At 53.5% G+C, this 27,278-nt stretch overlaps 1 protein-coding gene across 1 annotated transcript in view; it reads left to right on the forward strand.

Annotated features, from left to right (window-relative positions):
- Nucleotides 1–303: 303 nt before the first annotated feature.
- Muc5b (mucin 5B, oligomeric mucus/gel-forming) overlaps nucleotides 304–27,278 on the forward strand; it is a 32,489-nt gene continuing 5,514 nt past the window's right edge. Inside the window, exons 1-35 of the mRNA XM_038311026.1 lie at nucleotides 304–373; nucleotides 2,541–2,612; nucleotides 2,985–3,053; nucleotides 3,402–3,663; nucleotides 3,829–3,940; nucleotides 4,358–4,448; nucleotides 4,683–4,789; nucleotides 5,879–6,080; nucleotides 6,537–6,662; nucleotides 7,025–7,142; nucleotides 7,230–7,368; nucleotides 7,586–7,696; nucleotides 7,990–8,059; nucleotides 8,399–8,536; nucleotides 8,921–9,085; nucleotides 9,257–9,351; nucleotides 10,129–10,255; nucleotides 10,514–10,769; nucleotides 11,069–11,124; nucleotides 11,408–11,508; nucleotides 11,724–11,875; nucleotides 12,165–12,303; nucleotides 12,403–12,516; nucleotides 13,296–13,475; nucleotides 13,859–14,098; nucleotides 15,908–16,064; nucleotides 16,374–16,502; nucleotides 16,666–16,810; nucleotides 16,937–16,980; nucleotides 17,058–17,255; nucleotides 17,662–24,942; nucleotides 25,176–25,357; nucleotides 25,665–25,833; nucleotides 26,482–26,738; nucleotides 26,992–27,178. Of these exons, the coding sequence (XP_038166954.1) occupies nucleotides 304–373; nucleotides 2,541–2,612; nucleotides 2,985–3,053; nucleotides 3,402–3,663; nucleotides 3,829–3,940; nucleotides 4,358–4,448; nucleotides 4,683–4,789; nucleotides 5,879–6,080; nucleotides 6,537–6,662; nucleotides 7,025–7,142; nucleotides 7,230–7,368; nucleotides 7,586–7,696; nucleotides 7,990–8,059; nucleotides 8,399–8,536; nucleotides 8,921–9,085; nucleotides 9,257–9,351; nucleotides 10,129–10,255; nucleotides 10,514–10,769; nucleotides 11,069–11,124; nucleotides 11,408–11,508; nucleotides 11,724–11,875; nucleotides 12,165–12,303; nucleotides 12,403–12,516; nucleotides 13,296–13,475; nucleotides 13,859–14,098; nucleotides 15,908–16,064; nucleotides 16,374–16,502; nucleotides 16,666–16,810; nucleotides 16,937–16,980; nucleotides 17,058–17,255; nucleotides 17,662–24,942; nucleotides 25,176–25,357; nucleotides 25,665–25,833; nucleotides 26,482–26,738; nucleotides 26,992–27,178 (12,061 nt within the window). The remainder of the gene's footprint in view (nucleotides 374–2,540; nucleotides 2,613–2,984; nucleotides 3,054–3,401; nucleotides 3,664–3,828; nucleotides 3,941–4,357; nucleotides 4,449–4,682; nucleotides 4,790–5,878; nucleotides 6,081–6,536; nucleotides 6,663–7,024; nucleotides 7,143–7,229; nucleotides 7,369–7,585; nucleotides 7,697–7,989; nucleotides 8,060–8,398; nucleotides 8,537–8,920; nucleotides 9,086–9,256; nucleotides 9,352–10,128; nucleotides 10,256–10,513; nucleotides 10,770–11,068; nucleotides 11,125–11,407; nucleotides 11,509–11,723; nucleotides 11,876–12,164; nucleotides 12,304–12,402; nucleotides 12,517–13,295; nucleotides 13,476–13,858; nucleotides 14,099–15,907; nucleotides 16,065–16,373; nucleotides 16,503–16,665; nucleotides 16,811–16,936; nucleotides 16,981–17,057; nucleotides 17,256–17,661; nucleotides 24,943–25,175; nucleotides 25,358–25,664; nucleotides 25,834–26,481; nucleotides 26,739–26,991; nucleotides 27,179–27,278) is intronic.

Raw genomic sequence — 27,278 nt, forward strand, 5'->3', positions numbered from 1 at the left:
CCCCTGGCCAAGCGCTGGCCCTTCCCTGCCCTATCTACTCCCTCCCAATTCTCAGAAGCCGCAGGGGGTGGGGGCCCTCTGTCTGGTGGCACAAGGCTGCAAATCCTTCCTCCTCCACGGCCTCTTCCTGCCATAGCCCCTCCCCAAGAGCAAACACACGTGGCTGTGCAGGGAGTAGACAGTGCCTTACCTGGCCTAGGAACTGGGCACTGGGCCAAGGTCTTCCACTACATAAGTCCAGGCCCCCAGGGAGCAAGTGCCTTGTCTCAGTCCCTCCTGCCTGCCCTCTGCGCTGTCCCTAGGATGGGCAGCAGGAGCTGGAACTGGGCTCTGGTCTTGGCCTCTGTAGCCTTATTCACGATATGGCCAGCAGGTAAGGTCGAAGCCCCTTGCCCTCTAAAAATCATCTTCCCAGAGAGCTGACTTCCACCTGGGGATTTTCCCTCCTGAGACGACAGGCATCTCCCACTGTCCCCAACACTGTGGTCCCAGGTCTTGCAGTTCTCTGGGCTCTGGATCCTATGTCCCACCTTCTAGCTCCGTCAGCAGCCTAAGGGCCTGGCTTTGATGGAGGTGTCTCAATGAAGTTAGGTGCTCTAAGCCTCAAGGTATGAACCCTGGTTGGTGAAAACCCCATGACAGTCTTGGTTTTGGAAATGAAACAGGAATGAGGCCTTTCTGAGTCAGAGAGGTCCGTATCAGAATTAGAAGGGACAGAGACTCCTAGCAAGGCCCTGCTTTCCCACCAACTGCTGGGGTCACAAGTACCAAGGTGAGCTTCACCAAGGCTGGGGCCTCCTTGGTGAAGTAGATTCTGCCCCTGGATATTAGGGCTGGATCTGATACCCAGAGCTGTGGTCTGAACCCAGAACTGAGTCAGGTGGGCTGTGTGACCCTTGTCAGCAAATCTGCTTTCCCTACCAGTTTGCTCTTGAGAAAGCGGCAATATTAACACTGTCAGCAGTATTGGAAAGATGGCTCCTACAGGGCTCAGCTGTAAGCAAGCAGAGCTAGCCTAAACCCCCAAGTGTCATGACCTCTCCAAGCTCTGCTCCCTAGACTAGGAAACCTCAGCTCCAGGTTTCCTGTATCTGTGAAAAGAAGACAGACAGTAAGGGAGGGTGGGGTCCCCAAAGCCCATTCTTGGAGAGCCAGAGAGGCCATGGTTGTCTCTCTTGCTTCCAAGGCTACCTGCTGGCTGGGAACTGCTCTCCGGGGCCTTCTCCCTCCCTCTGCAATGTGGCTCTCCCTAAGCCAGATCCTGTCCATCAGAGTGCTGCGCCTACCTGGTGAAGTCAGCCCTCCTTCCCACTCGCTTTACTTGGGAAGGGCAACTTTAGGCCCTGGGTTGGGGGAGCGTGTTTCTGTGACAGCTGTGCCTGGGGTAAGGGCAAGAGGCTGGGCCCTCACATAAAGGGGATCTGGTTTTTGTCTGGATGGGAAGCGGTAACCCAGACCAGGATGTTGCGGGGGGTGGCTGACAACTCTCTAGCTTTGTGGAGATGGAGAGATCTCAGCCTGAGGGAGCAGGAGTGCTTGGGTGGGGGTGGTATCCTCAGCCGTGGGGCCCTCCAGCAGACGGCAGCGGAAAGGCTGGGCCAGGAACATTTGGGAGAGGCTGTGGACCTGGGATCAGTAATGGACAGAGGGAGAGGCCATGCCCTCTGGGGAATGCAGTCAAGCGGGGCCCTTGAGGAAGGATTAATGCACAGGACGGTCCCTGCGGTTTCCAAATGTCAGCTGGACACGCTGGGAAAATCAAACAGGAAGCCGCGTTGCCCATGGCACAGGCGCGAGTGGCCATCTGGGTCAAGGCCTGGGGGACATAGTCTCCTGCAAAGTGCTGGCCTTAAGGAGCCATCAGGCTTTGGAGGCTTGAGTTGTGGAGGTTGAAGCTGTCTTTTGGGCCTCTAGCAGTGAGGCTGTGGAGGTGGCCTTGCCCAGAGGCAATGGACCATCCAGGCCGCTGAGAGTGGACATCCTGCACCAAGAACTGCGCCCTCATGCCACCTGCCCTGACCCACAGCTCCAGGCTGAGGCTGCCTCTGATCATAGGTTTCTTTCTGCTGTGTCCCTCTTGGAAACCTCTGACTGTATTCTCCCTAACAAAGCCAGTTTTCATCTTCCAAGGGACTCAAGTGATGGGGCTGACTGTCACCTCCGACAGATGGTCACAGTTCCAATACTAACACGGTTTCCTAATTGACTTCTTCAAGCCACTGGGCACATCTCTCCCACTACTGGCAAGACCAGGTGTCACTCCATAGGTGCAGGTGGCGAGGGCCACTGTAGGGGAAGGACTGACTGGGCTGGAAGGGTCAGAATTTCTGAGGATACCTAGCTCTTTAGTGATGGTTAGCAACTGAAGGCTACTACAGCTGATGGGGTTGGAATCGCCAGGCCCAAGTCTGTTCAGGGTTTTGGAAATTACAGGAAGGTCTTGACCTGGGAGCAGAGCCAGTCCACGAGCCTCACACTAAGCCAGAACAGTAGCCACAGTCTGATGGTTTCTTCTTGACTTGTGTTCTCCTTTCCTGCAGAGAGCCAGAGCCAGGTAAAACTGAGCTCAGAACACCCCGAACTCACCGTAGATGGTCAGAAAGTGTACAGTGGTACGTGGCTCAGGCTCTGGGTTGGGGAGTCATATTCTGGTGGCAGGGGCAGCGGTGAGGGGGATAGGGCTCAGGTGGGACAGGCAGATGGTCTCCCCACACCAGTTAACACAGTGAGACTCTTGACTAGTCCATTCTGCCTGAAGGCAGCGCTGGGCACACGCTGCACCCAGGAGAGGAAGAGCTCCTGGGTAGACAGGAGGAGGCTTCAGGAGGAGGGTCGGGGGTGACCATGGAGAAACTGGATAGCCTGGAACCAACCTGTTAGTCCTAGGCTTCCTGATTTCCTTGAGGTGGGCATTGAAGAGAGTGGGTGGTCAGGGAGGAGATCCCCAGTCACAGCCCCGGTGTGACCCGGCCTTCCTACTGCAGCTCCCACATCCTCATCCACCCAGCATGTCACCTTCATCCCACCCATGACTGTCTTCCCGACCATGAGCCGTAAGTGGGCAATACCTACTGCTGTCAGGCCAAGGAGGTGGGGGGGGGCTTGCCAGTCTGGTTGAAGCTGACATAGGGTGAGGCCTCTGAACAGCTATGAAAAGGGTCTGGAACTTGCCCTGGGAACAACCATTGACTGAGTGTCTGGACTATAGCAAATGAAAGGGATGAGGGGTGGGTCTGGGTCTTTAGGTTTTATCCAAGCAACTGAGGGAGTAGAATAGCAGAGAACTGGTAGTTGGTTTCTCTGCTCCAAAGATACTGCCCGTGGCCCCAGGAGGTTGTCCCTTAGATAGCTGGGTATGGAGTGCTGGCTCTCAGTGGTGACTTCATCTGGTTTCCCTGTAGCTGCAAACCTGGCGCACAATGGGAGGGTGTGCAGCACATGGGGTGACTTCCACTACAAGACCTTCGACGGTGACATGTTCCACTTCCCTGGCCTCTGTAACTATGTCTTCTCTTCACACTGTGGGGCCACCTACGAGGACTTCAACATCCAACTGCGTCGTGGTCTTGAGGGCTCCAGGCCTGTGGTCACTCATGTGGTCCTCAGGGCCCAGGGGCTGGTGATTGAGCTGGCCAATGGCTCTGTCCTGGTGGATGGACAGCAGTGAGTTGGGTCATGGGAAGAAGCATGTTCAAGCCAGGCCTTTAGACCTTGCTCTGTCCCTACCTGGTGCTCTGGGGAGGAGGGAGAGGGGTCAGGAACAGAGCAAGTGGGGAGGACAGCCCCTGCTCATACCCTGCTGAAGGAAGACCAGAACTTTCTGCCTAGGGTGGAGCTGCCCTACAGCCGTGCAGGTCTTCTGATGGAGAAGAGCAGTGGGTATGTGAAGGTCAGCATCCGGCTAGTCCTCACCTTCCTGTGGAATGAAGACAGTGCTCTGGTAAGGACATTCACCCACAGTTCCCTACAGCCCCCCCCCACAACCCTACATAGGCCTTACACAGGCCCTTATAGCCTCACATAATCGCCTCTCAGTTCCACAGATCCCCAGAATCCCCCGTTTCCCACAGCCCCCTATTCTCCCCTATAACCCCTCATAGTTACCATAGGCCCCACACGCTCCCCACAGATTTCATAAACTCCCAGAGTCACTCCTGGCTTCCTGCAGTCTCCCACAGCCCATACAGCCTCCCCCATAACCCACAGCTTCTCTAGGGACCTATTATAGGGACCCTACAGACTATCGGGGGAATCTCTTCTATGGTCCTCCGGGCAAGTGGGGTGGGAAGCTACCAGGTAGGTCTTGGAGCCAAAGCAGAAGCCCTGAGGCTGGAGTTGCTCTGTCTCCCCCTCTCAGCTGGAGCTGGACTCCAAATATACTAACCAGACGTGTGGGCTGTGCGGCGACTTCAATGGGCTCCCAGCTGTCAACGAGTTCTACGCCCACAGTGAGTACCATTGAGTCTTCAGGCTAGGTGGTCCCAAGGGACAGAGAACCAAGGAAGTCCAGGAGGGACATGGGACGGGGCTGTTGAGGAGACATAGAGGAGGAAAGTGTGTGTGTGTGTGTGTGTGTGTGTGTGTGTGTGTGTGTGTGTGTGTGTGTGTGTGTGATCCAGATAGAGTCCTCTGATAGCACCTCAGGAAGTCTATCTCCTGACTGTGAGTTCTCCCTCCTGCAGACACCAGGCTGACCCCTGTACAGTTTGGAAACCTGCAGAAGCTGGATGGTCCTACTGAGCAGTGCCAGGACACCCTGCCCTCAGCGGTCAGCAATTGCACAGATAGGGTGAGCATCTTGATCAGACCACAGCTCCCAAGGCTGGGGACAGTGTGAGGCCTGCATCAGCTGATAGACTACCAGAGGACTTCCTGGCCAAAGGCTGAGGAACATCTTCGGGTGACAAGACAGTGAGAGCTTTCCTGCTCCTGAACAGGCAGAGAATGGCCTCCGAGCCTTCAGGAGATTGCTGCTGGGGCCTGAGGGAGGTAGGCCAAGTTGGCTTTCTCCCGTGGGACCAAATGGCTCACATTTTTGATGGAATTCACAACCCACTCCCCAGGGCACACAAGTTCTCTGTGTGTAGTGATGTGTTTGGAGGAGATGTGTACCCAGCACCACACAGAGGGCCAAGGTGGACACTCAAGGAGTCCCTCCTATGAGCAGGGAGGACTCATCCTTAGGATCCAACTCCAGAAACCCTGAAACTAGTAGAATGCCTGATTCCTACCTAAACTGAGAAGTGAACGATAATGGTGTCAAATCCTGGCCTGTCGGGGGTACTGGCATAGGAAGGGGTTGAGTAGCAGCACCGAGTCCATGAGGGCCACCTGAGGGTTGGCCTTATCTTTATTTCCCTGTCTTCTAAGTCACAATACAGGAGTGCATTCTGCATTCTCCTGGGTACACAAGTCACAAGTCAGCATGTCTTGGAGCCTTGAAATAGGAGGTGGGAGGAACAGAGAGCCCTGGGTCATTCCCTCAGAGCCAAGTAGAGCACTATACCCAGGCACAGCACGGTATTTGGATAGCATAATGTATAAGGAAGGTGGATGGATAATAGATGGATGGTTGATGGATGATAGATGAGTGGGTGGATTGATGGATGGATGGATAAAGTAGATGATGGATGGTTGATGGATGGGTAGATGAGTGATTAATGAATGATGGACGGATAGTAGATGGATGATGGGTGGATAATGAATGGATGGATAGATGATGGATGGACAGACAGACAAACAAATGTATAGGTGGAAGGAACCTCCAGGTAAAGAAGGGGCTTCCCGTATGGCCTAGGATGGGCAGGGTTCCTATTACAAGTGTCATGGCAATCGTGCTTGAGGGTCAGAAGATGCTTAGCCTCTCTGTACTCCCCAGGAGGACATCTGCCGCCGCATCCTGCTTGGCCCTGCCTTTGCCGAGTGCATTGCCCTGGTAGATGTCAACATGTACTTGGATGCCTGTGTCCAGGATCTGTGCCGCTGCCCCACATGCCCATGTGCCACTTTTGCTGAATATTCCCGCCAGTGTGCCCATGCAGGAGGCCATCCGCAGAACTGGAGGAGTCCTGATCTCTGCAGTGAGTATCCTCACTAGAGTATAGCCCAGGGTCTTACTAAGGACCAGTCTTGAGCTTAGACCCTGGCAAGATAAGATAAGTCAAGATAAGAGAATCACTTAAGGGCCACAGAGAGGGTGAACGTCAGGGAAAGAGGAGGCTGAGGGGAAGATGCTGTACCCAAGGGTTCTGATGTTGGTCTCAGAGTGGGAACTCAGTTGTGTCCCTGAGCACAGCAACAAGCTATGGCTCCAGAACCTTGAGGCAGGATCTCCTGGAGAGCAGTGGCCTCAGGTGGTCATAGGTAGAGAAGGAAGTATGAGAAGTGTTGGGTCCCTGCTCTCTAGACTGCTGCTTTACTTAGCAGATGGCGCTCTGGGACCTCAGTGGACATGGGAGCAGGGAGTGGGTATGGCTCCCACTGACTGAAGCAGTCAGGACCCACTTCTCCTAGGTCAAAGGCTATCTCTGTTACAGACTGGACATGCCCCTTCAACATGGAACACCAGGAGTGCCGCTCGCCCTGCGTGGATACCTGCTCCAACCCCCAACGCTCTCAACTCTGCGAGGATCACTGCATGGATGGCTGCTTCTGTCCCCCAGGCAAGCCCTGTGCCCTTCCATGGCTACCTTTGGGGTCATGGTCTCCACCTCTGCTGATCCTCTCCACTCCTAATGGCAATAGGCCTGGCTAGGGGTTGCATCCCATGGTTACAGGCAGGATGGACACTGATTATTAATAAGGATGAGATCTGATGATTTATGCACAGAAAACAGGTGTTTTTAGTCCTTGAGGTCAGGTGGGGAAACTAAGGCCCAGAGGAGCTTATACCAAATAGTTCAGGCTGGGGCAGCATTCTAGACGAGGGGCCCTTCCCCCTGCCTAGGACTGGGATTGTCTTGGTGGCAAGCTGCCCCATGTTACCTGTACCAGGAGCATTTGTAACCACTGTCCCTTCCTCCAGGCACTGTGCTGGATGACATCAGACACTTGGGCTGCCTGCCCCTGGAGCAGTGCCATTGCACCCATGGTGGTCACACTTATGCCCCTGGAGAGTCCTTCAACACCAGTTGCAGCTCCTGGTAAGCTTAACCACCTTTGTGGAGGTGTGCAGGATGAGGCTTGCCTCTTACCTCTGTAAACCCTTATGCTAATGGACTCCCCCACAGCACCTGCTCTGGGGGACTGTGGCAGTGCCAGGACCTGCCGTGCCCCGGCACCTGCTCTGTGCAAGGCGGGTCCCATGTCTTCACCTATGACGAGAAGCTCTACAATGTGCATGGGGACTGCAGCTACGTCCTGTCAAAGGTATGGCCACCATCCTGGTCCACAGGGTCCTGTGAGGGTCCACAGCAGGGGTGAAGGTCATGGAAAACTTCTATGCTGACAGGGAAGTCCCAGGCCCATGACAAGCTCCCTATGGTGAACCAGGGACCCGAGGATACCTCCAGAACCCCTCCAGGTCTTGAGAGGTTATGCATAAGAGAATTCCACATCCAACTCCACATCTTGGGTTTCTTGACAGAAATGTGCAGATAGCGGCTTCACTGTGCTGGTCGATCTGCGAAAGTGTGGATTGACGGATACTGAGAACTGCCTCAAAGCGGTTACACTCAACCTCAATAGTGGGGACATGGTGAGCCTGGGACTCTGATGACCACCACATTATGGGCTGCAAGTGACAGATTAGGGAGTGTGGAGCATGTGGAGTAGTGACCGGCCAGAGTAAAGAGAGGTTGCTACTCCCTCTCTAATTCCTCAGGTAGGAGTAGCCACCACCCTTGTGGAGAGAACCTACTGCTAGGGCAGGCCTGAGCTTCCATTCTGGCTCTGTCATTGGGTTGGGGGAGGGGGATTCTGTCAGAATTCTTCCTATAAGTGGCTGGCTGGGCCCTGTGGGTACTGACTGTGTGCACCACATGCAACCAGGTCATCCGGATCCAGGCCAATGGTGCTCTGTTCCTGAACTCCATCTTTACTCAGCTTCCCATGTCAGCAGGTGTGTGGCTCCCTGGGGCAGCAAGCCAAGGCTGGCACCTTTAGTGGGCAATCATATTTCAGCCCTGGGCAGAATCTAGCTCCCGGGGAGCTCTCTGTGGTCTCAGGCAGCTCTAGCATTTCCCCTGGAGTGACAAGTTGCTACCCCTGGTTCAATGTGAATCCTACATCAGGCAGTGCCAACCATGCTCTCTCAGGGGCAGCTGGCAGCCATTTATAATCCATGCACATTTGGGAGCTTTGGGCATGGGATTTTTTGGTGCCCCCCCCCCCGTGTCAGCCAGCACTGTCATGTTTGGTGGGCCAACTCCCAGCATGTCTAATCCCTCTCACCTTACAGCCAATGTCACCATCTTCAGTCCATCATCCTTCTTCATTGTGGTGCAGACGGGCATGGGACTGCAGCTGCAGGTGCAGCTGGTGCCCATCATGCAGGTGTTTGTCAGGCTGGACCCCTCCTACCATGGCCAGATGTGTGGTGAGGCACCAGCGGGTTTGAGGGTGGGACTGTGGCGGAGAGACTGGTGGGGGTCAGGTCCACCCTAACTCTAGGCTGTGAAGTGGGATCCCCTATGGAAGGGGATTGGGAAGCTCTGGCCCCAGAAGTCAGTGGAGACCCCTACACCACCCAGCACACTTGACATCTGCCCAGTAACCCGTGGAATGACCTGGGAGGACAGATCCGCTGTGCTCCCCTGATGGGGCTAGCCCTGTTAGGGGCTCATCTGTGAGCAGTTGTAAAATGAAGCACTAGGGAGGATCTTTCTTTCCAGTCCTCCTTTGGTCGTGCTTAGAGGGGCGACAGCCCAGGGGAAAGTGGCCAGGTTGAATAACCTGCTGACCTCCTGACTCCGGTCACTAGGCCTATGTGGTAACTTCAACCAGAACCAGGCTGATGACTTCACAGCCCTCAGCGGGGTAGTGGAGGGCACAGGAGCTGCCTTCTCCAACACCTGGAAGACTCAAGCCTCCTGCCCCAATTCCAAGAGCACCTTTGAGGACCCCTGTTCGTACAGTGTGGAGACGGGTAAGCACCTTTTCTAGTCGTTGGCCATTCTAACAGCCCTTCCTGACCTTTGTGGCCACATAAACCCCCAGGGGAAGGGTTCAGAGAATTCCCACATAGGCAGAAAGGCATGAGGTGTTAGGGTTGAAGAGGAAGCAGGTGAGGGGCAGCCAACATTTCTTCCTTCCCTAGAGAACTATGCCCAGAAGTGGTGTTCCATGCTCATTGAAAGCTCAGGAGTCTTCTCGGCCTGCCATGCCACCGTCAGCCCGGTTCCCTTCTACTCGGTGAGACCATGGTCTGCTGGACCTGGGTGGGGCAGGTATAGGAGCCCTTGGAGGCTGGACTTCCAGGTCTACCCACCACTACCCACGCTGGTGTTTACTTCTCAGTTAAAGGCTTCACCAATGGAGAAGCTGAAAAAGAAGGTTCTGGGAGCTCAGAAAGGTCTTTAGTGGTCCTAGTGTGTGCCCAACCTCCCTCTTGTAAGGACAGCAGGTGCTGGAACCGCTGTCCAGCCTTGTCCTTGTCCCCTAGGCTCCCCCTTAAAGGCTCCTTTCTATGTTGACCCCATTCAGACATGACAAATCACTGCAGAGCACCTTTTGGGGGACACACTTTAAATAGCCCTCCAAAGCCCTAAACTTTAGTACATCATTCCATCCCTGAGGGTGTCTCCAGGTAACCCACTTCCATGATGCCTCACTGGACACACCCTGCTGAGCCCAACCCATCCAAGCTCCCTATGTGCAGCTCAGTTAGAACAATGCCCTTGTCTTGTGGAGATTCTTCCCCAGGGCCCCTGCTTAGGCTTCAGGCCTTCCTGAACCCAGGTCTGTTCTCCATTCTGGCTGCCATTTTACCCTGTGGCTTCTGACACTGTCCCTAACGTGAATCCCATGCCACACCTCCAAGACCCTGCTTGTCAAAGTTTCTGACAGGGTGTGGGAAGTCTCAGGTCCAGGCCTTGAGCAGGGCTTGGTGGATGCTGATGGGAAAGTTCAATGAGCAATAAGGAACCTAGGAGACAGAGGTACCTGACTTCCTGACATCTTATCTCCCAGAACTGCATGTTTGACACGTGCAACTGTGAAAACAGCGAGGACTGCATGTGTGCCGCCCTGTCCTCCTATGTGCACGCCTGTGCCGCCAAAGGCGTGCTGCTCAGTGGCTGGAGGGACAATGTCTGCTGTGAGTGTTCTGTGGGCTACCAAGGCTCCTTGGCACAGGTTAGGCCTCCCCACGATAGCCATCTGGATCCTGTCACTCTGGCATAGGGGCACTTGGGATCCTGGACAGCAGTAGCTATCATCTTCTGTCCCATGTCTGCAAGAACCTTTTATCCCATTGTGCCAATGAAGGTGTCACTAGTCTACGGCAGGGAAGAACAAGGGCTGTGTCAACTTCACACAGCCCTTGATCTCTCTGTACCGTTTCTTTTTCCTATAGTCAAGTACATGAACAACTGTCCCAAAACCAAGAGCTACTCCTATGCAGTGAGCACTTGCGAGCCTACCTGCCGCTCTCTGAGTGAAGCTGACGTCACCTGTGGCGTCTCCTTTGTGCCCGTGGATGGCTGCACCTGCCCTGAAGGCACCTTCCTGAATGACAAGGGTCACTGTGTGCGTGATGAGGAGTGCCCCTGCTTCTTCCATGGAACTGTGGTGGCCCCCAGAGAGTTCGTTATGGACAATGGGGTGGTGTGGTAAGAAAGACCATCCTTACTCATCCCCTTTCCTCGCAGATCTGTGTTAGGGGGGTCGCTAGTGGTCCTTCTATACCCGGAAGTTTGTGTGGCCTTCTAGTATTAGCATAGTCTGGTGACTAAGGCTTTAGTGTATGGGAACATGGGGTCCAGGGTTTTCCCAAGGACCCCTAACAGCAGGCATCCTCTTGGTGTTGAGAGGAAGCAAGGAGGCCCAGACATTGGTGGGGTATGGAGAGTACTGGGGTAGAATGTGGGAGATACTGGGCCTGGAGCAGGGGTTCTACTGTCTCTTGTAGTTCGTGTGAAAAGGGGAAGCTGACCTGTCTTGGAGCCCTGATGCAGAAGAACACAGGTATCATTCCACCCTGACCAGCCTGTACTTCACCGTGGTTGCTGTGCCAAGATGCTCTAGGGGAAGAGGGCCTGTGGGCTCTGTGGCAGTGTGGCTGTAGGGCTCTTGGGGATGTGGGATATACCCTCTGGGGCAGGTCCATACAGACTGGGTGCTTGGTACAGAGCACAAAGTCATGCAAGACCCAAACTTTCTACAGTCCAAGCAGCAAGACAGGGTCAGGAGACCATAGAGACCAGGAATGTCCTGTTCCAGGCCTCTCTCACACGCTTGTCCTCCCCAGAGTGCCAGGCACCTATGGTATATCTGGACTGTAACAATGCCTCAGTTGGTGACCAAGGGTCTGAATGCCTCAGAAGCTGCCACACACTGGATGTGGAATGTGTGAGTCCTCTTGGTGCAACACCAACCTTCATCCACCATTCTAAGCTACAGGAAGAGTGTGGGGGGTATCATTGGAAGGCCAGTGGCTTTGGGTCTTGGCCTCCTCTTGGGCATTCAAAGGACAGGGTCTCCTTGCTTGCTGTCCTGGGCACCTGAACAGGGCTGAGGGAACAGGATGTTGTTTCAGTCCCTGACTAGGCTACCTGTGTCCACAGTTCAGCACACACTGCGTCTCGGGCTGTGTGTGTCCCTCAGGGCTGGTAGCAGACGGGAATGGGGGCTGCATTGCTGAGGAGGACTGCCCCTGCGTACACAATGAGGCCACCTATAGACCTGGGGAGAGCATTCGGGTAGACTGCAATAACTGGTAGGTTCTGGGACCCTCAGAGGGTATCTGCAGTGACACTGGTCTGAGACGGCCTTGGCATTTCAGGGGCCTCAGCATGTGTCTTGGGAGCCAAGGTACTCAGAGGACCCCATTCTGGGAAGGAAGGGCTATTTCTCCAGCGGGGGTGACTGGATACACACCCACACAAGACCAAAGCTTGATATAGTCTGAGCTTGACCCCCCAAGTGAAGTGGCACGCTGGCACAGGACTGGGACAGCCAGTCCCAGGGGACAGTACCCGTGTCAGCAATGACCTCTCCTTTCACAGCACCTGCAGGAACCGCCGGTGGGAGTGCACTGACCAACCTTGTATGGGTGCATGTGTGGCCTATGGGGATGGCCATTTTGTTACCTTTGATGGTGAACGCTACATCTTTGAAGGCAGCTGCGAGTATACCTTGGTTCAGGTGTGTGGTCCCTGGCCCCTGCCAATGAGTCACAATTCTCTATCCTTCCCACTAGTTATTTTTGAGCTGTGACCAGAGCCTCATCTTTTTTCTTCTCAGGACTACTGCAGAGGCAACACCAGTACTGATGGGACCTTTCGTATTATCACTGAGAATGTCCCTTGTGGGACCACGGGAACCACATGTTCCAAGGCCATCAAGATCTTTGTGGAGGTGAGAGTATACTTATAGCCACCGAGGACTGTGTCCCTCCCTCTGCAGTGTTACCTCTGGTTCTCCAGCCATCAGTTATTCTCAAGGACAGGACAGCAAGTGACCCAAACCCAGGACTTATAATAGTAAACTACCGTCTTCCAACCTGGAGCCAGAATTAGATTAAGGCAAGCAGGATATATTTGGGAGGGATATTACACTCAAAATTCTGAAGTCAGAATTCAAAGTAGAAAGCAGAGCTGCTGGCTTGTGGTGTGTCTTTCTGTTGCCGCAATAAAACGCCATGACCAAAAGCAAGTTGGGAAGGAAAGGGTTTATTCGCCTTACACTTCCAGATCATAGTTCATCATTGGAAGAAGTCAGGACAAGAACTCAAGCAGGGCAGGAACCTGGAGGCAGAAGCTGATACAGAGGCCATGGAGGATGCTGTTTACTGGCTTGCTTAGCCTACTTTTTATAGAATCCAGGACCACCAGCCCAGGGACGGCACCATCCACCATTGACTGGGCCCTCCCTCACTGATCACTAATTGAGAAAAATGCCTTACAGCTGGGTCTCAATGAAGCATTTCCTCAGTTGGCTCTTCCCCTCTGAGGTGGGTGGGGGATGGTATAAGGCAGTGTTGCACATGTGAGCCTTTGGAGATCTGTAGGTGTGCGGCCTGAGTTTCCCTACTCCTCCAGTGAGTCTTCATCTGTTGAGGAGTCTCTAAGGGCAGTGGGAAAGCTCCTGGTCTCCCAGCTCCCTGACGCTCTTGCCCTATCTCTCTCCATCTACAGAGCTACGAGCTGATTCTTCATGAGGGGAACTTCAAGGTGGTAGAGAGAGGGCCAAGTGGGGACTCTCCATACAAGATCAGATACATGGGCATTTTCCTGGTCATTGAGATCCGCAGTGGGATAGTCGTGTCCTGGGACAAGAAGACCAGTGTGTTTGTCCGACTGCAGCAGCATTACAAGGCAAGTGTGGCCGCCATACACCCTGCTTCCAGACCCAGCTAAGATAGGTCTAGGGCTGGCAGCTGACACTGAAAAGTCCTCACCACCGAGACCACACACAACACCAGGTTCCAAGAAGGACAAGTTGAAATTGCAATGCATAATGGGTGTACTGGAATCACGACTGATAAACCAGCCCACACAGGTCTGTGCAGACACAGAATCTTCTAAAGAGAATAAGTTCAGTTCACTCACCTGCACCAGGACCCACTTCCCACATCCATTTGGAAGTTCACAGGGTACAATCCAGGGGAAATGGGTTCTCCCTGTGTTCTACTCCCAAGCCAGGCTCTGTGCCAGCTCCCCTAACTTGCTTGGGATTCTCTCTGCTCGTGTGTCTGCAGGGCAGGGTCTGTGGCTTGTGTGGGAATTTTGACGGCAATGCCATCAATGACTTCACCACGCGCAGCCAGTCTGTGGTGGGTGATGTGCTGGAGTTTGGAAACAGCTGGAAGTTCTCTCCATCCTGCCCAGATGCCCCAGTTCCCAAGGACCCCTGCACTGCCAACCCTTACCGCAAGTCCTGGGCCCAGAAAAAGTGCAGCATCATCAACAGTGCGACCTTCGCCGCTTGCCACTCCCAGGTAGGACCTGGCCTTGGTCCCTAGTGCTTGCAGTTGCCTGCTTCTTCCTGGGAGGAATTGAGTCTCACTGGAGTAGACACACAGATGGCCTCTGAGAACCACCTTGACCCTGTCAGAGCACATGGTCCATGACCCTGGGTTTTCAAGTTCTAGGTCTAAATCTCCCACAAGACAGGTGGGAATTTATGCATAGATCCCCAGCATGGAGCCACCACCACTATTTTGGGATCAGTCCTTGACTACAGTCTCCATCCATGACTCTCAGTGAGGCACCTTCTCATCCTCCTGGATGATCCCCAAACCTGTTCAGTGTGCATCAGGAATACCATCAGAACTCTCCCAGAGGAAGTGGTAACTGGCTCTCAGTAGATTTCCAAAGTCTATCCCCTGTTACTAAAGCCAAGACTCAAGTGCTCAACTAGGAAAGTGGTTTCACAACACAGGCTTTCTGGCCATGACCAGAACGTGCTCATGCAGGGTCATGGGTAGCCAGTGCGACTCACTTGTGCCGAGCACCCCAGGTCTCCACAGCTAACCTTGTGGGCAGGTGGCCAGCAGTCTTTCTGGCTACCCTGCTCCATGGCTTGGTTCACCGTGGCCTGACAAGGCTAACTTGGATGTGCCTTTAGTGGCAAAAGCAAGAAGATGAATTTGCTCTGGGGTCTGCCAGATGGCACAGTGTGAGTGGTGGGTCCTCTGCTCCACAGAATTAGACAACTCTCCCATGCTGGGGCGGGTTAACCACACGTCCCACAGCTGCACCAGTCTGGAAGTTAATCAATGCCAGATGAAAGAGTCACCATCACTAGTTCCTTGGGGCATGTTCTCAGGGGTATGGAAGTTCAGGTGGGTTCCAGGTAACAGCTAACTCAAATGGATAAGAGACAAAATTTGCATCTCCTAGTTATCCTCCACTGGAGTAAGGTAGCAGTGTGGTCACGGAGAGGCTAACACCAAAAAGTCAAGTAGAAAGCCACTAGGAGTCATGAGAACAGCAGTCCAGGGGACAAGTCAGCTATAGAAAGACATGCTATAGGAAGCTATAGGATAAGGCCAGTGCACTGAGTAGAAGGACAGAAGTAGGACAGCAGTGCAAGGCTCTGCAGGTATGAAGCCTGCAGACCGGGCGACTGGACCTAAGTCAAAGAAGGATCCAAAGAGTACTAGTCAGGGTGTACAGGTGGGCAGGTGCAAGTGTGAAAGTGGGGCAAATGTGTAGGCACGCAGTGGTATGGGTAAGTGTGCAGGTAGATATCTGTGCAAGTGTAGGTAGGCAGGTACACAGTGGTATGGAGGTGAGGAGCTGTGCAAGTGGATGGGTGCACATATGGACAGGAGGGGACGCGCACAGGTCAATAGACAGGCAGATATACAAGTAGTTAGGTATGCAGGTACACATGCAGACAAATGTGAAGGTTCACAGGTAGGCAGGTACACTGGTGTACAATCAGGTACGTGCACAGGTGGGCAGGTACACAGTTTTCCAGCTGTGCAGGTGCACAGATAGCCAAATAGATAGGTATACATGTGGACAGGTATGCAGGTGAACGGCTGCATACATGTATGGGCACATGAGTGGTAGGTTATGGGTATGTGGGTGTACAAGTATGTGGGTACACAGTGAGTTGGAAAGGTGGTGTTGGACAGTTCTCACTTGGGACAATCTGATAGCAGCCACAGTACCAAATCAACATTCCCATAGTGTGGGGGCTGGACTACAACTAGCTCCATATCCTCCCCCACATTCATCTGTCCCCTGGGCAGACATCGCTGTCCTCCCTGAGTGGCACCTTGGCTCCTCCATTCCAGGTTGACTCTACCAAGTACTACGAAGCCTGTGTGCATGATGTGTGTGCCTGCGACTCAGGGGGTGACTGCGAGTGTTTCTGCACTGCTGTGGCTGCCTATGCCCAGGCCTGCCGTGATGTGGGCGTGTGCTTGTCCTGGAGGACACCGGACATCTGCCGTGAGTAGGGCATTGTCCGTGGTACTGAAGGATGGGTCTGTGAATGAAGTGGGTGGCAGCCTCTGTACTTCCCTCCTGGCTTAGATTCTGGCCACTACGATGTGTGTATGTGTACATATATGTATTTGTACATGTGTGCACAGATCTATATACACACGTGGTTCTTTGACACATGATATGAAGTAGCTGAGGTTGGGGGCCCTAGGATCTCGGTTAGGGAATGGACCCAAGGAGGTCATCTGCCTAGCACAAGTCCTATATGTCTGGGTGTAGTCATGAGGTCTAGTAGACTCTGCCTTCTGTGCTCAGCTCTTTTCTGTGACTACTACAACCCTCACGGGGAGTGTGAGTGGCATTACCAGCCCTGTGGAGCTCCCTGTCTGAAGACCTGTCGAAACCCTGCTGGACACTGCCTTGTTGACCTGCCAGGCCTGGAAGGTAAGGGTAGAATATGCTGGTGGAGGCCTTCAGGCCCATAACCCCATGCATGGTACTAGGGTAGACCCAGTGTACTAGGGGTCCTCTGCCACTGATTGGGAACTGGGCAGTTGGATACATGCCCAAGAGGACAGAAAGTCAATGCTATCCCTGCCTGCTCTAGGCTGCTACCCACAATGCCCACCCAGTCAGCCCTTCTTCAATGAGGACCAGATGAAGTGTGTGGCCCAGTGTGGATGCTATGATGATGATGGAAACTACCATGATATTGGCACACAGGTCCCTATAGCAGAGAACTGCCAGAGTTGGTGAGTGGGGAGCCAGGGAGGGAAGAGGACAGGGACCCAGAGTGTTGGGAAAGGGCAGGGGAGGGCTAAAGCATGCATCAGCGAGGGGATGCGCATTGGTCCTCAGAGCCCCTGTCTTCCCCCCAGTCTCTGCACCCCTGATGGCCTCAAGTGTGTTCACAACCTTACAGGTAAGCAAAGCCTGTGGGTTTGGGGTTGGAAGAAGGCTGAAGGCTGAGAAAGCTGAGCCAATACATCTAACCCCCAGCCTGCATATGCACCTATGAGGGCCGTACCTACCACTACAATGATGTTGTCTACAACACCACGGATGGCCTTGGTGCATGCTTAGTAGCCATCTGCAAAGACAATGGGACAATCATACGCACAACAGAAGAGTGCCCTGCAGTCTCGTCTACCACGCCATTCACATTCACCACCACCTTGGCACCCCATATCACAACAGGTGAGACCACACCAGGTTCACTGGAAGCCCCTGAACATGAAACTATTATGTTAACCCAGGGAGAGGCTTGGCCACATTGGCACAAGTGAAGATGCCAATGCAGGGAACTCCAGTTACAAAGATATCTTGGGTCCTGATCCATTGTTCAGTTGTCCATGGTCCTCATCCCTCTATGATTTCCCAGGAAGCCTTGGCACAACTGCTGGAGCTGCCATCAAGGAAACAGAAATCCCCAGGCTCCATTTGCCCTTGGTGTAGCCCAACTTAGTTAGTGAGCTCTCTCAAGACTATTAGCTGAATCCTGGAACAAGCCAGCATTAGCCCTAACTTGTGCTCAGGTCAAGTCGTCTGTTCCCTTGCACTGAGGCGAGAGGGGCTGAGAAGGGCTTCTATCGCTTTCACACAGGCTCAGCTCCCACTGTATCCACTGTGTCCACGGTATGTGTCCGCGAGGTCTGCCACTGGTCCATTTGGTATGATGAAAACCATCCAGAGCCTGGCATAACAGGTGGGGACTTTGAAACGTTTGAGAACCTGAGGCAGAAAGGGTACCAGGTGTGTCAAAGCCCTGCTGCCATCGAGTGCCGTGCTAAGAAGTTCCCCAGCATGGACTTACAGAAGCTGGGACAAAAGGTGAACTGTGATCCATCCTGGGGGCTGAAATGTCTTAACAGTGAGCAGAGTCCGCCACTCTGCTATAATTACGAGCTGAGGGTTCTGTGCTGTGATTACGTGCCCTGTACTTCCACCCTGACCTCAGGCGCAAGCACCACTCACTCCCAACCTGAGATCAGCAGACAGTCCTCTTGGCCCACTCCCAGTGCTCAGACAGCATCCTCAGTGTCCAAGTCCACACCCTCGTGGACCACAGAAGGGAAAGAGACATCCCTGGATACAATTCACAGCTCAAGACAAACAGTGACATTCACCTCAAAAAGGAGGGCCACTTCACATCGTATTGGGTCCACAAACTCAGCCAGCAGTCTTGTCACATCCAACCCAACATCAGTATTCACCTCACAGACAGCGTCCACTACAAGAGCCAACACGGTCACACAGATAATCAGCAGCCCTGTGACCTCTACCACCTGCCAACCCCAATGTCAGTGGACAGGATGGCTTGACGCAGACTACCCCACGTCTGACAGGGAGGGAGAAGACATTGAGACATATGAGAGAATAAGGGCCTCTGGGGCAGATATCTGCGAACAGCCTCAGGGCATCCAGTGTGTGGCCCAGAACTACCCTGACATGAGTTTGGACATGTTGGGTCAGGAAGTAACATGTGATGTCAACTTCGGTCTGGTGTGCCGCAACAGGGACCAGAAAGGTGATTTGGGGATGTGCTACAACTACATGATCCGGGTGCTGTGCTGCAGTGTGAGCCACTGCCAGGGACCGACCACCACTGCGGGCTCAACCCCCACACCACAAACTGCCACCACTGCCACCCAGACCCTGTCCTCCAAGCCTTATCCCAACACCAGTCCAGTTGAGACCTGGTCTCCTTCAGGCTCCACCACCAGCATCCAGGGCTCAGAGATGCCCACCTCTGGGATCCTGACTGCCAGTGTGTCATCCACACCCAGCACTTCTCTGACAGCCACCTCAAAGACTACTCAGCATCCCAGGAGCCCAGAATCCTCTGGGACTCCTTCAGTGGTGACAACAAGGTCCACCTCTCAAGGGCACTCCCTACCTCCCAGCAGTCCCCATGCCACCAGCGCATTCTCAGCAACAACCTCAAGGACTTCCCTGGCCAGAGCGACAACCTTCTCTACCTCTCTGACCACACCTGGACCATCCTATTCCTCTGCTGGAAGCACCACCATGAGTTCAGCCATGGCGGCCTCCACGAGCACAGCAATTACACATTCCAAGACCACCCCAGAGCTCACTGGAGCTCCTTCAGCCAGCACCACAGAACCACGCAGGACACTGACCACGTCCACTTCAGCAGCCAGCACGGTCACACACACGGTCAGCATGCCTGTGACCTCTACCACCTGCCAACCCCAATGTCAGTGGACAGGGTGGCTTGACGCAGACTACCCCACGTCTGACAGGGAGGGAGAAGACATTGAGACATATGAGAGAATAAGGGCCTCTGGGGCAGATATCTGCGAACAGCCTCAGGGCATCCAGTGTGTGGCCCAGAACTACCCTGACATGAGTTTGGACATGTTGGGTCAGGAAGTGACGTGTGATGTCAACTTCGGTCTGGTGTGCCGCAACAGGGACCAGAAAGGTGATTTTGTGATGTGCTACAACTACATGATCCGGGTGCTGTGCTGCAGTGTGAGCTACTGCCAGGGACCAACCACCACTGCGGGCTCAACCCCCACACCACAAACTGCCACCACTGCCAGTTCCAGGTCAATCACACATACTGCCTGGCCTGTGTCCAGCATATCTACCATCACCAGCACCACAGAATCTATTTCATCCCCTGGAAAAACCACAATCCTCACCATGGCTTCTTCCACAGCTCCAACCACACCCAGGGAAACTCAAACCTCATCATGGCTATCCACTGGTCTCTCCCCAGCCCTTACAACAAGGACCACTTCCACAGGCTGTAAGTTTCAATGTACCTGGACAGATTGGCTGGATAGTGACAAACCTCAACCTGGCCAGTTTGGGGGAGATATTGAGACCTACTATCATATTAGAAACAAGACAGGTATCCAGGTATGCAAGAAACCTGTGGACATTGAATGTGAAGCCATCCTCTTCCCCAATATGTCCTTCCAGCAGCTGGGCCAGGAGGTGGTGTGTAATGTGGACTTTGGACTCATCTGCAGGAATAGCAAGCAGGCCAACAACCAAACCTGTTTCAACTACCATATCCGTGTGCTCTGCTGTGAGGAAGACATGAGCTGTTTTAGCACAAGGGGATCACTGTCCACCACCTTCAGTCCAGTGACTGAATCCCCTCATACGGCAGCACCACTGCCGTCCACTTCCACACCGGCACCTGGATTTCTCAGTACACTCTCCATGTCCACAAACAAGAGGCCATCGGAGGAGCCAACGGCCTCAACTTCACTCACAACACTAAGGAGAATCTCTTTCCCTAGGACAGACACGGTTGTCTCCACTGGCACAATTGGGACTACTGAGAGATTGTCTGTCTCTAGTATGTCAACAAGTTCAGCCTCTCCAACTACCTTCCTCCAAACATCAAAAGAGCAACACTCAGGTAAACCAAACACAACTTCATGGACAGTTTCCTCCAGCGCTCCCAGCACTGCCAAGCTAACAAAGTCCACTGGCACCTCCACAGGGATCTCTAGAACCATAACCACACTCTGGAGCAGCTTGCCCCCTAGTGCCCCAACCACATCTACCAGATCCACTAAACCCAACTCTACCTTGAGGACAACGAACCCTCAAACACTGATCACCACTCACACGTACAAGAGTCACACTAAAGCCCCTATTACCACAGCATCCTCTCCTGAAGCAATGAGTACAGAGGAGGTCAGAAAGTCCTCCTCATCTGCCGCTCTGACCACACCTGGACCATCCTATTCCCCCGCTGGAAGCACCACCATGAGTTCAGCCATGGCGGCCTCCACGAGCACAGCAATTACACATTCCAAGACCACCCCAGAGCTCACTGGAGCTCCTTCAGCCAGCACCACAGAACTACGCAGGACACTGACCACGTCCACTTCAGCAGCCAGCACGGTCACACACACGGTCAGCACGCCTGTGACCTCTACCACCTGCCAACCTCAATGTCAGTGGACAGGATGGCTTGACGCAGACTACCCCACGTCTGACAGGGAGGGAGAAGACATTGAGACATATGAGAGAATAAGGGCCTCTGGGGCAGATATCTGCGAACAGCCTCAGGGCATCCAGTGTGTGGCCCAGAACTACCCTGACATGAGTTTGGACATGTTGGGTCAGGAAGTGACATGTGATGTCAACTTCGGTCTGGTGTGCCGCAACAGGGACCAGAAAGGTGATTTGGGGATGTGCTACAACTACATGATCCGGGTGCTGTGCTGCAGTGTGAGCCACTGCCAGGGACCGACCACCACTGCGGGCTCACCCCCCACACCACAAACTGCCACCACTGCCACCCAGACCCTGTCCTCCAAGTCTCAGGCCAACACTAGTCTAACTGTGACCAGAACTTACTCGGCTTCCACCACGGTAGCAACAAGCTTCTCAAAAACTCCACCTGGCTCTAGCTACACGGCCCCTATTGTCACATCCTCTACCAGAAGCACCCCTCATGTTTCAAGTGTCACAGAAAGTAGCAGCCCAGGAACGGTCTCCTCTATCCATACAACACTCACCATCATGCCTAAAACATTACAGCCATCGACAGCTGCTTTGACAACAAAGCAAACTTCCTCGACTGGAACCTGGACCAGAACACTTACTGGTACAGCTGGCACTGCCTTTTCAAAACTTCCACCCACAAGCCTAACTACAGTCTTAGAAGAGCTGTCTACCAGTACACCAAGCATGCAGACGCTACCAGTTACCATGACTACCGCCAGCACCAGCCAAGGCACAACCCTCTGCCAGCCCAAGTGTACGTGGACGGAATGGTTTGATGTAGACTCACCAACCTCAGGAGTAGTAAGAGGAGACATGGAGACCTATGAAAACATCAGAGCTTCTGGTAAGAAGATGTGCCAGGCACCAGAAAAGATTGAGTGCCGGGCAGAGAACTATCCTGCAGTGAGCATTGATAAGGTTGGCCAAGTAGTAAGCTGCAGCCTGGAGACAGGGCTAGTCTGCAAAAATGAGGACCAAACAGATGATTTCAAAATGTGCTTCAACTATAATATACGTGTGCTTTGCTGTGATGACTATAGCCACTGCCCTAGCACAACTGCGGTTCCACCTACATCTACCACAAACAAGCCTAAAGCAAGTAAAGAGGTCCCCACCATGCCCACCAGTTCATCAACAAGACAAAGACACTCCACCAAAGCTACCACGTCTTCAAAGACTTCAGACAGCCTGACGACCAATGTTATCCATACAGGATCCATACCTTCCACACACTCAGTCAGTAGCCCTGTGACCTCTACCACCTGCCAACCCCAATGTCAGTGGACAGGATGGCTTGACGCAGACTACCCCACGTCTGACAGGGAGGGAGAAGACATTGAGACATATGAGAGAATAAGGGCCTCTGGGGCAGATATCTGCGAACAGCCTCAGGGCATCCAGTGTGTGGCCCAGAACTACCCTGACATGAGTTTGGACATGTTGGGTCAGGAAGTAACATGTGATGTCAACTTCGGTCTGGTGTGCCGCAACAGGGACCAGAAAGGTGATTTGGGGATGTGCTACAACTACATGATCCGGGTGCTGTGCTGCAGTGTGAGCCACTGCCAGGGACCGACCACCACTGCGGGCTCAACCCCCACACCACAAACTGCCACCACTGCCACCCAGACCCTGTCCTCCAAGCCTTATCCCAACACCAGTCCAGTTGAGACCTGGTCTCCTTCAGGCTCCACCAGCAGCATCCAGGGCTCAGAGATGCCCACCTCTGGGATCCTGACTGCCAGTGTGTCATCCACACCCAGCACTTCTCTGACAGCCACCTCAAAGACTACTCAGCATCCCAGGAGCCCAGAATCCTCTGGGACTCCTTCAGTGGTGACAACAAGGTCCACCTCTCAAGGGCACTCCCTACCTCCCAGCAGTCCCCATGCCACCAGCGCATTCTCAGCAACAACCTCAAGGACTTCCCTGGCCAGAGCGACAACCTTCTCTACCTCTCTGACCACACCTGGACCATCCTATTCCTCTGCTGGAAGCACCACCATGAGTTCAGCCATGGCGGCCTCCACGAGCACAGCAATTACACATTCCAAGACCACCCCAGAGCTCACTGGAGCTCCTTCAGCCAGCACCACAGAACCACGCAGGACACTGACCACGTCCACTTCAGCAGCCAGCACGGTCACACACACGGTCAGCATGCCTGTGACCTCTACCACCTGCCAACCCCAATGTCAGTGGACAGGGTGGCTTGACGCAGACTACCCCACGTCTGACAGGGAGGGAGAAGACATTGAGACATATGAGAGAATAAGGGCCTCTGGGGCAGATATCTGCGAACAGCCTCAGGGCATCCAGTGTGTGGCCCAGAACTACCCTGACATGAGTTTGGACATGTTGGGTCAGGAAGTGACATGTGATGTCAACTTCGGTCTGGTGTGCCGCAACAGGGACCAGAAAGGTGATTTTGTGATGTGCTACAACTACATGATCCGGGTGCTGTGCTGCAGTGTGAGCCACTGCCAGGGACCGACCACCACTGCGGGCTCACCCCCCACACCACAAACTGCCACCACTGCCAGACTCTCTAGTACTGCCATAAATACCTCTTGGGTTTCTCCTAGTACTCTCAGCCACACATCAGCTACTTCCACACCCACCAGTACTTTCAAAGATAATCAGTCCTCCTCTCTGCCGAGTACTAGGACTACGGTCATCTCTACTCCACTCTCCAGTTCCACGGGCTGCGAACCTCAATGTACCTGGTCAGATTGGCTGGACCATAGTTCACCCATCCCTGGGAGTTCTGGAGGGGAATTTGAGACCTATGCCAACATTAGAGCAGCTGGAATTGCTATATGTGAAAAGCCCCTGGACTTAGAATGTGATGTTGTTGACCAGCCCCATGTGCCTCAGCAGGAGTTGAATCAGGTGATCAACTGCAGTTTGAACTTTGGTCTGGTGTGCAGGAACCTGGACCAGCCGGGGCCCTTTAGTGTATGCCTCAACTACCGCATCCGTGTGCTTTGCTGTGATGACTATAGTCACTGCCCTAGTACCCCTTCCAGCACCAGAACGTCAGCACTGCCCTGGTCTACCCACACTTCTCTGGTCCCTTTCACAACCACTGTGGCCTCAAGCACTGAGTCTACCTTTCAGACCAAGCATCCCTTCAGCTCCCCAGTGCCAAGTACCCAAGCATCCACATGGACCACACTTACTGACTCGGGCTGTGCACCTAGATGCACATGGACAGACTGGTTTGATGCAGACTTCCCTAACCCTGGCCCCAGAGGTGGGGACTTTGAGGTCTATGCAGTGCTACGTGAGGTTGGCTTTGTGTTCTGTGAGCAGCCCAAGGACATCCAGTGCCGCTCTGAGAAGGAGCCAGACAGGCCCCTGGAAACGCTCGAGCAGGTGGTCCAGTGTGATGTGCGATTTGGGCTGATATGCAAGAATATCAACCAATCGGGGCCTTTGCAATATTGTGACAACTACCATGTGCGCCTCCTCTGCTGTGACAACACCACCCACTGCACCACCCCACCCATGGCCACCCCCTCCACTGCTCCTTCTACCTCTACCCTGTTGTCCACTCACACTTCCCCAATCTCGAACACCATGACCTCTTCCCCTGTGGCCACAAGCTCCTCTGTGCCCCACTCCTCTACCCTAGTGCCTACTCCTACCTCTCCAGTTCTGACCACCGCAACGTCACCTGGAGCCATGGTCCCTACTGCAACCCTCTCCTCCACCACAGAGACCACTCACACCCCTGAACTTTCCCCCAGCAGTCAGGTGACCTTCAGCATGTCTACTGTTTCTCCCTTGGGCCTCAGTACCCTTAGGTCTACTGTCTTTTCCAGTCAATCAGTTTCCCCGTCACCCTGTTTCTGCTGGGCATTTGGACAGCTCTTCTTACCTGGTGAGTAGAAAAATCCATGTTTTCCCTACCTCATGTCCCTTGTCCCCTGGGTCTGTCAGCCTTGGGAGCTATGAGCCCTTTCATGCATATAAAATTCAGTCTATGCCCTCTCTGGACAACCTTCTCCCTCAGGCAGGCTGCCTCTACGTCTCCCCCTGATGCTACCCTGCCTCTTCAGGGTATGCCTCTTCAGGTACCTATGTCTTTCTGTGTCTTTTTTTTTCCTTCCATAGGAGATGTCATCTACAATAAGACTGATGGAGCTGGCTGCCAATTCTATGCCACCTGCAACCAAAACTGTGAGCTTGACCGCTTCCAGGGTGCCTGTCCATCCTCTTCACCTCCAGTGCCCTCTACCCCTGTGCCTTTGTCTACCCTGCTTCCTGGCTGTGATAATGCCATCCCTCCCCGGCAGGTGAGGCTCCCTTCTCCCTCTGCCTCCCTCTGATGTGGTGTGGCTATGGGTTCTCAGGGACAACTGCATTTGGGTTGAGTCATGGCTAATGCTCACCTAAAGCATCACCTCAACCATGTAGCCTATCTCAGTGACCCATCTTCCAGTGGCTCCTGTTGAGAGAGGCGCACTGGATCTGGGGTCTTGATCAGCAGAAGCTGGCTGCCTTCTGTGATTCTTATGTGTAGGGACCTGGGGGTCCAGAAAGGACAGAGCTTGGGTCTCCCCATGACCTCAAGATGAACACCCTGCATATCTTCTGCCTCAGGTGAATGAGTCCTGGACCCTGGAGAACTGCACAGTGGCTAGGTGCCAGGGAAATAACCAAATCATCCTCGAAGAGCCAGAGCCTGTGGACAATGTCACCTGTGTCAACAAGCACTTGCCCATCAAAGTGTGGGACCAGGAGCCTTGCCACTTCCACTATGAGTGTGAATGTGAGCAGAGGGCAGGCGCGGGACAGTTCAGCAAGACAGGACAGGGTGTGATGGGACAAGATGGGACAGTAAATGCTGTGCCAGCCTGTGGGCACTGTGTGCACAGGGAGGTTGGCAACGTTGATGGGGCAGAGGAAGGGGCTGTGTGAACAGGAAGGGGTAGGGTGCAAAAAGCCACAATGGGAGTCCTTTCTTGCGGTCCTGATGACAACTTCTATTACTGAGTGTTAAATGACTCAAACTTGGCACTTACAACAGCAAATTCAGGGTCTCACAGCCCTGAGCTAGAGTCAGAGCAAGACAGGCAAGGCATCTCTATGGAGAATCCTCCTTGACTTTGCCAGTTAAGGGCTACAGAGTCCTTGGCTTGTGGCTTCACTCCATTCTGCCTCCACCTTCCTATGGCCTTTTGCTCCATGTCTCTCCTGCCATTTCTAAGTACACTATCATCAGGTTCAAGGAACACCCAGGTAATTTGGGATTATTCCATTTTAAGACCAACGTTATATTCACAACTCCCAAGGTAGATATGGTTTGGGAGATAACTACTTTGTAGATGAAGCAACTGTGTTTCCCTGAAGGAACCATCCAGAGGTGGTGCTAGGTAACAGGGCTGGGAAGGGAGCCTTCAACTGTAGTCTCCCATAGGCTTCTGCAGTGGATGGGGGCAGTCACACTACCTGACATTTGATGGCACCTCCTATACTTTTCTGGACAACTGTACCTCGGTGCTCATGAGAGAGATCCACCCTCGCCATGGCAACCTGAGCATCCTTACTCACAGCTACTACTGTGGGGCTACCACCAATGCCACCTTCTGTCCCCGTGCCCTCAGTGTGAACTACAACTCTATGGAGATTGTCCTCACCATCACCACCACTGGCAGTGGGAAGGAGGAGAGCCTGGTGAGTCTTCTGGCAGGCAGAGCCCCACCCAAGGCCACACTGCAAGCATGGGGCAACACAGGCAAAGATGAAAAGCCCTCAGGACCAAGAGTATTCTCCCCTCTGCAGATATGACCTGTAGGAGCTTTCCTAGGCAAAAAATAAATGCCTGGCTCGAGACTGAGGAACAGGAATGTCCTTAGTGTTTGGCAAAGTAGCATCCACTGCTGCCTAGTTGGCTTCCTAGTTATTGTTTCCCTCTGGACATCCCTAGGTCATATGGGACCAAATGTTGATAAGCTCAGGCTACACTAAGAATGGTGTGACAGTGTCCTTGAGCGGCACCACCACAATGAGTGTCTACATTTCCACCATTGGCACCAGCATCACCTTTGATGGGCACATCTTCCAGATATGGTTACCCTACAGATACTTCAGCAACAATACTGAGGGCCAGTGTGGTGAGTAGGCATGGCCAGGCTCATTCTGTATCCCTAAGTCGGGGGAAGGAATGAGTCTATGGAAAACAGCAAGAAACTGATTGTAACCTCTACCCTATTC

The sequence above is a fragment of the Arvicola amphibius genome, chromosome 1, assembly GCF_903992535.2.
Source record: "Arvicola amphibius chromosome 1, mArvAmp1.2, whole genome shotgun sequence".
Lineage (NCBI taxonomy): Eukaryota > Metazoa > Chordata > Mammalia > Rodentia > Cricetidae > Arvicola > Arvicola amphibius.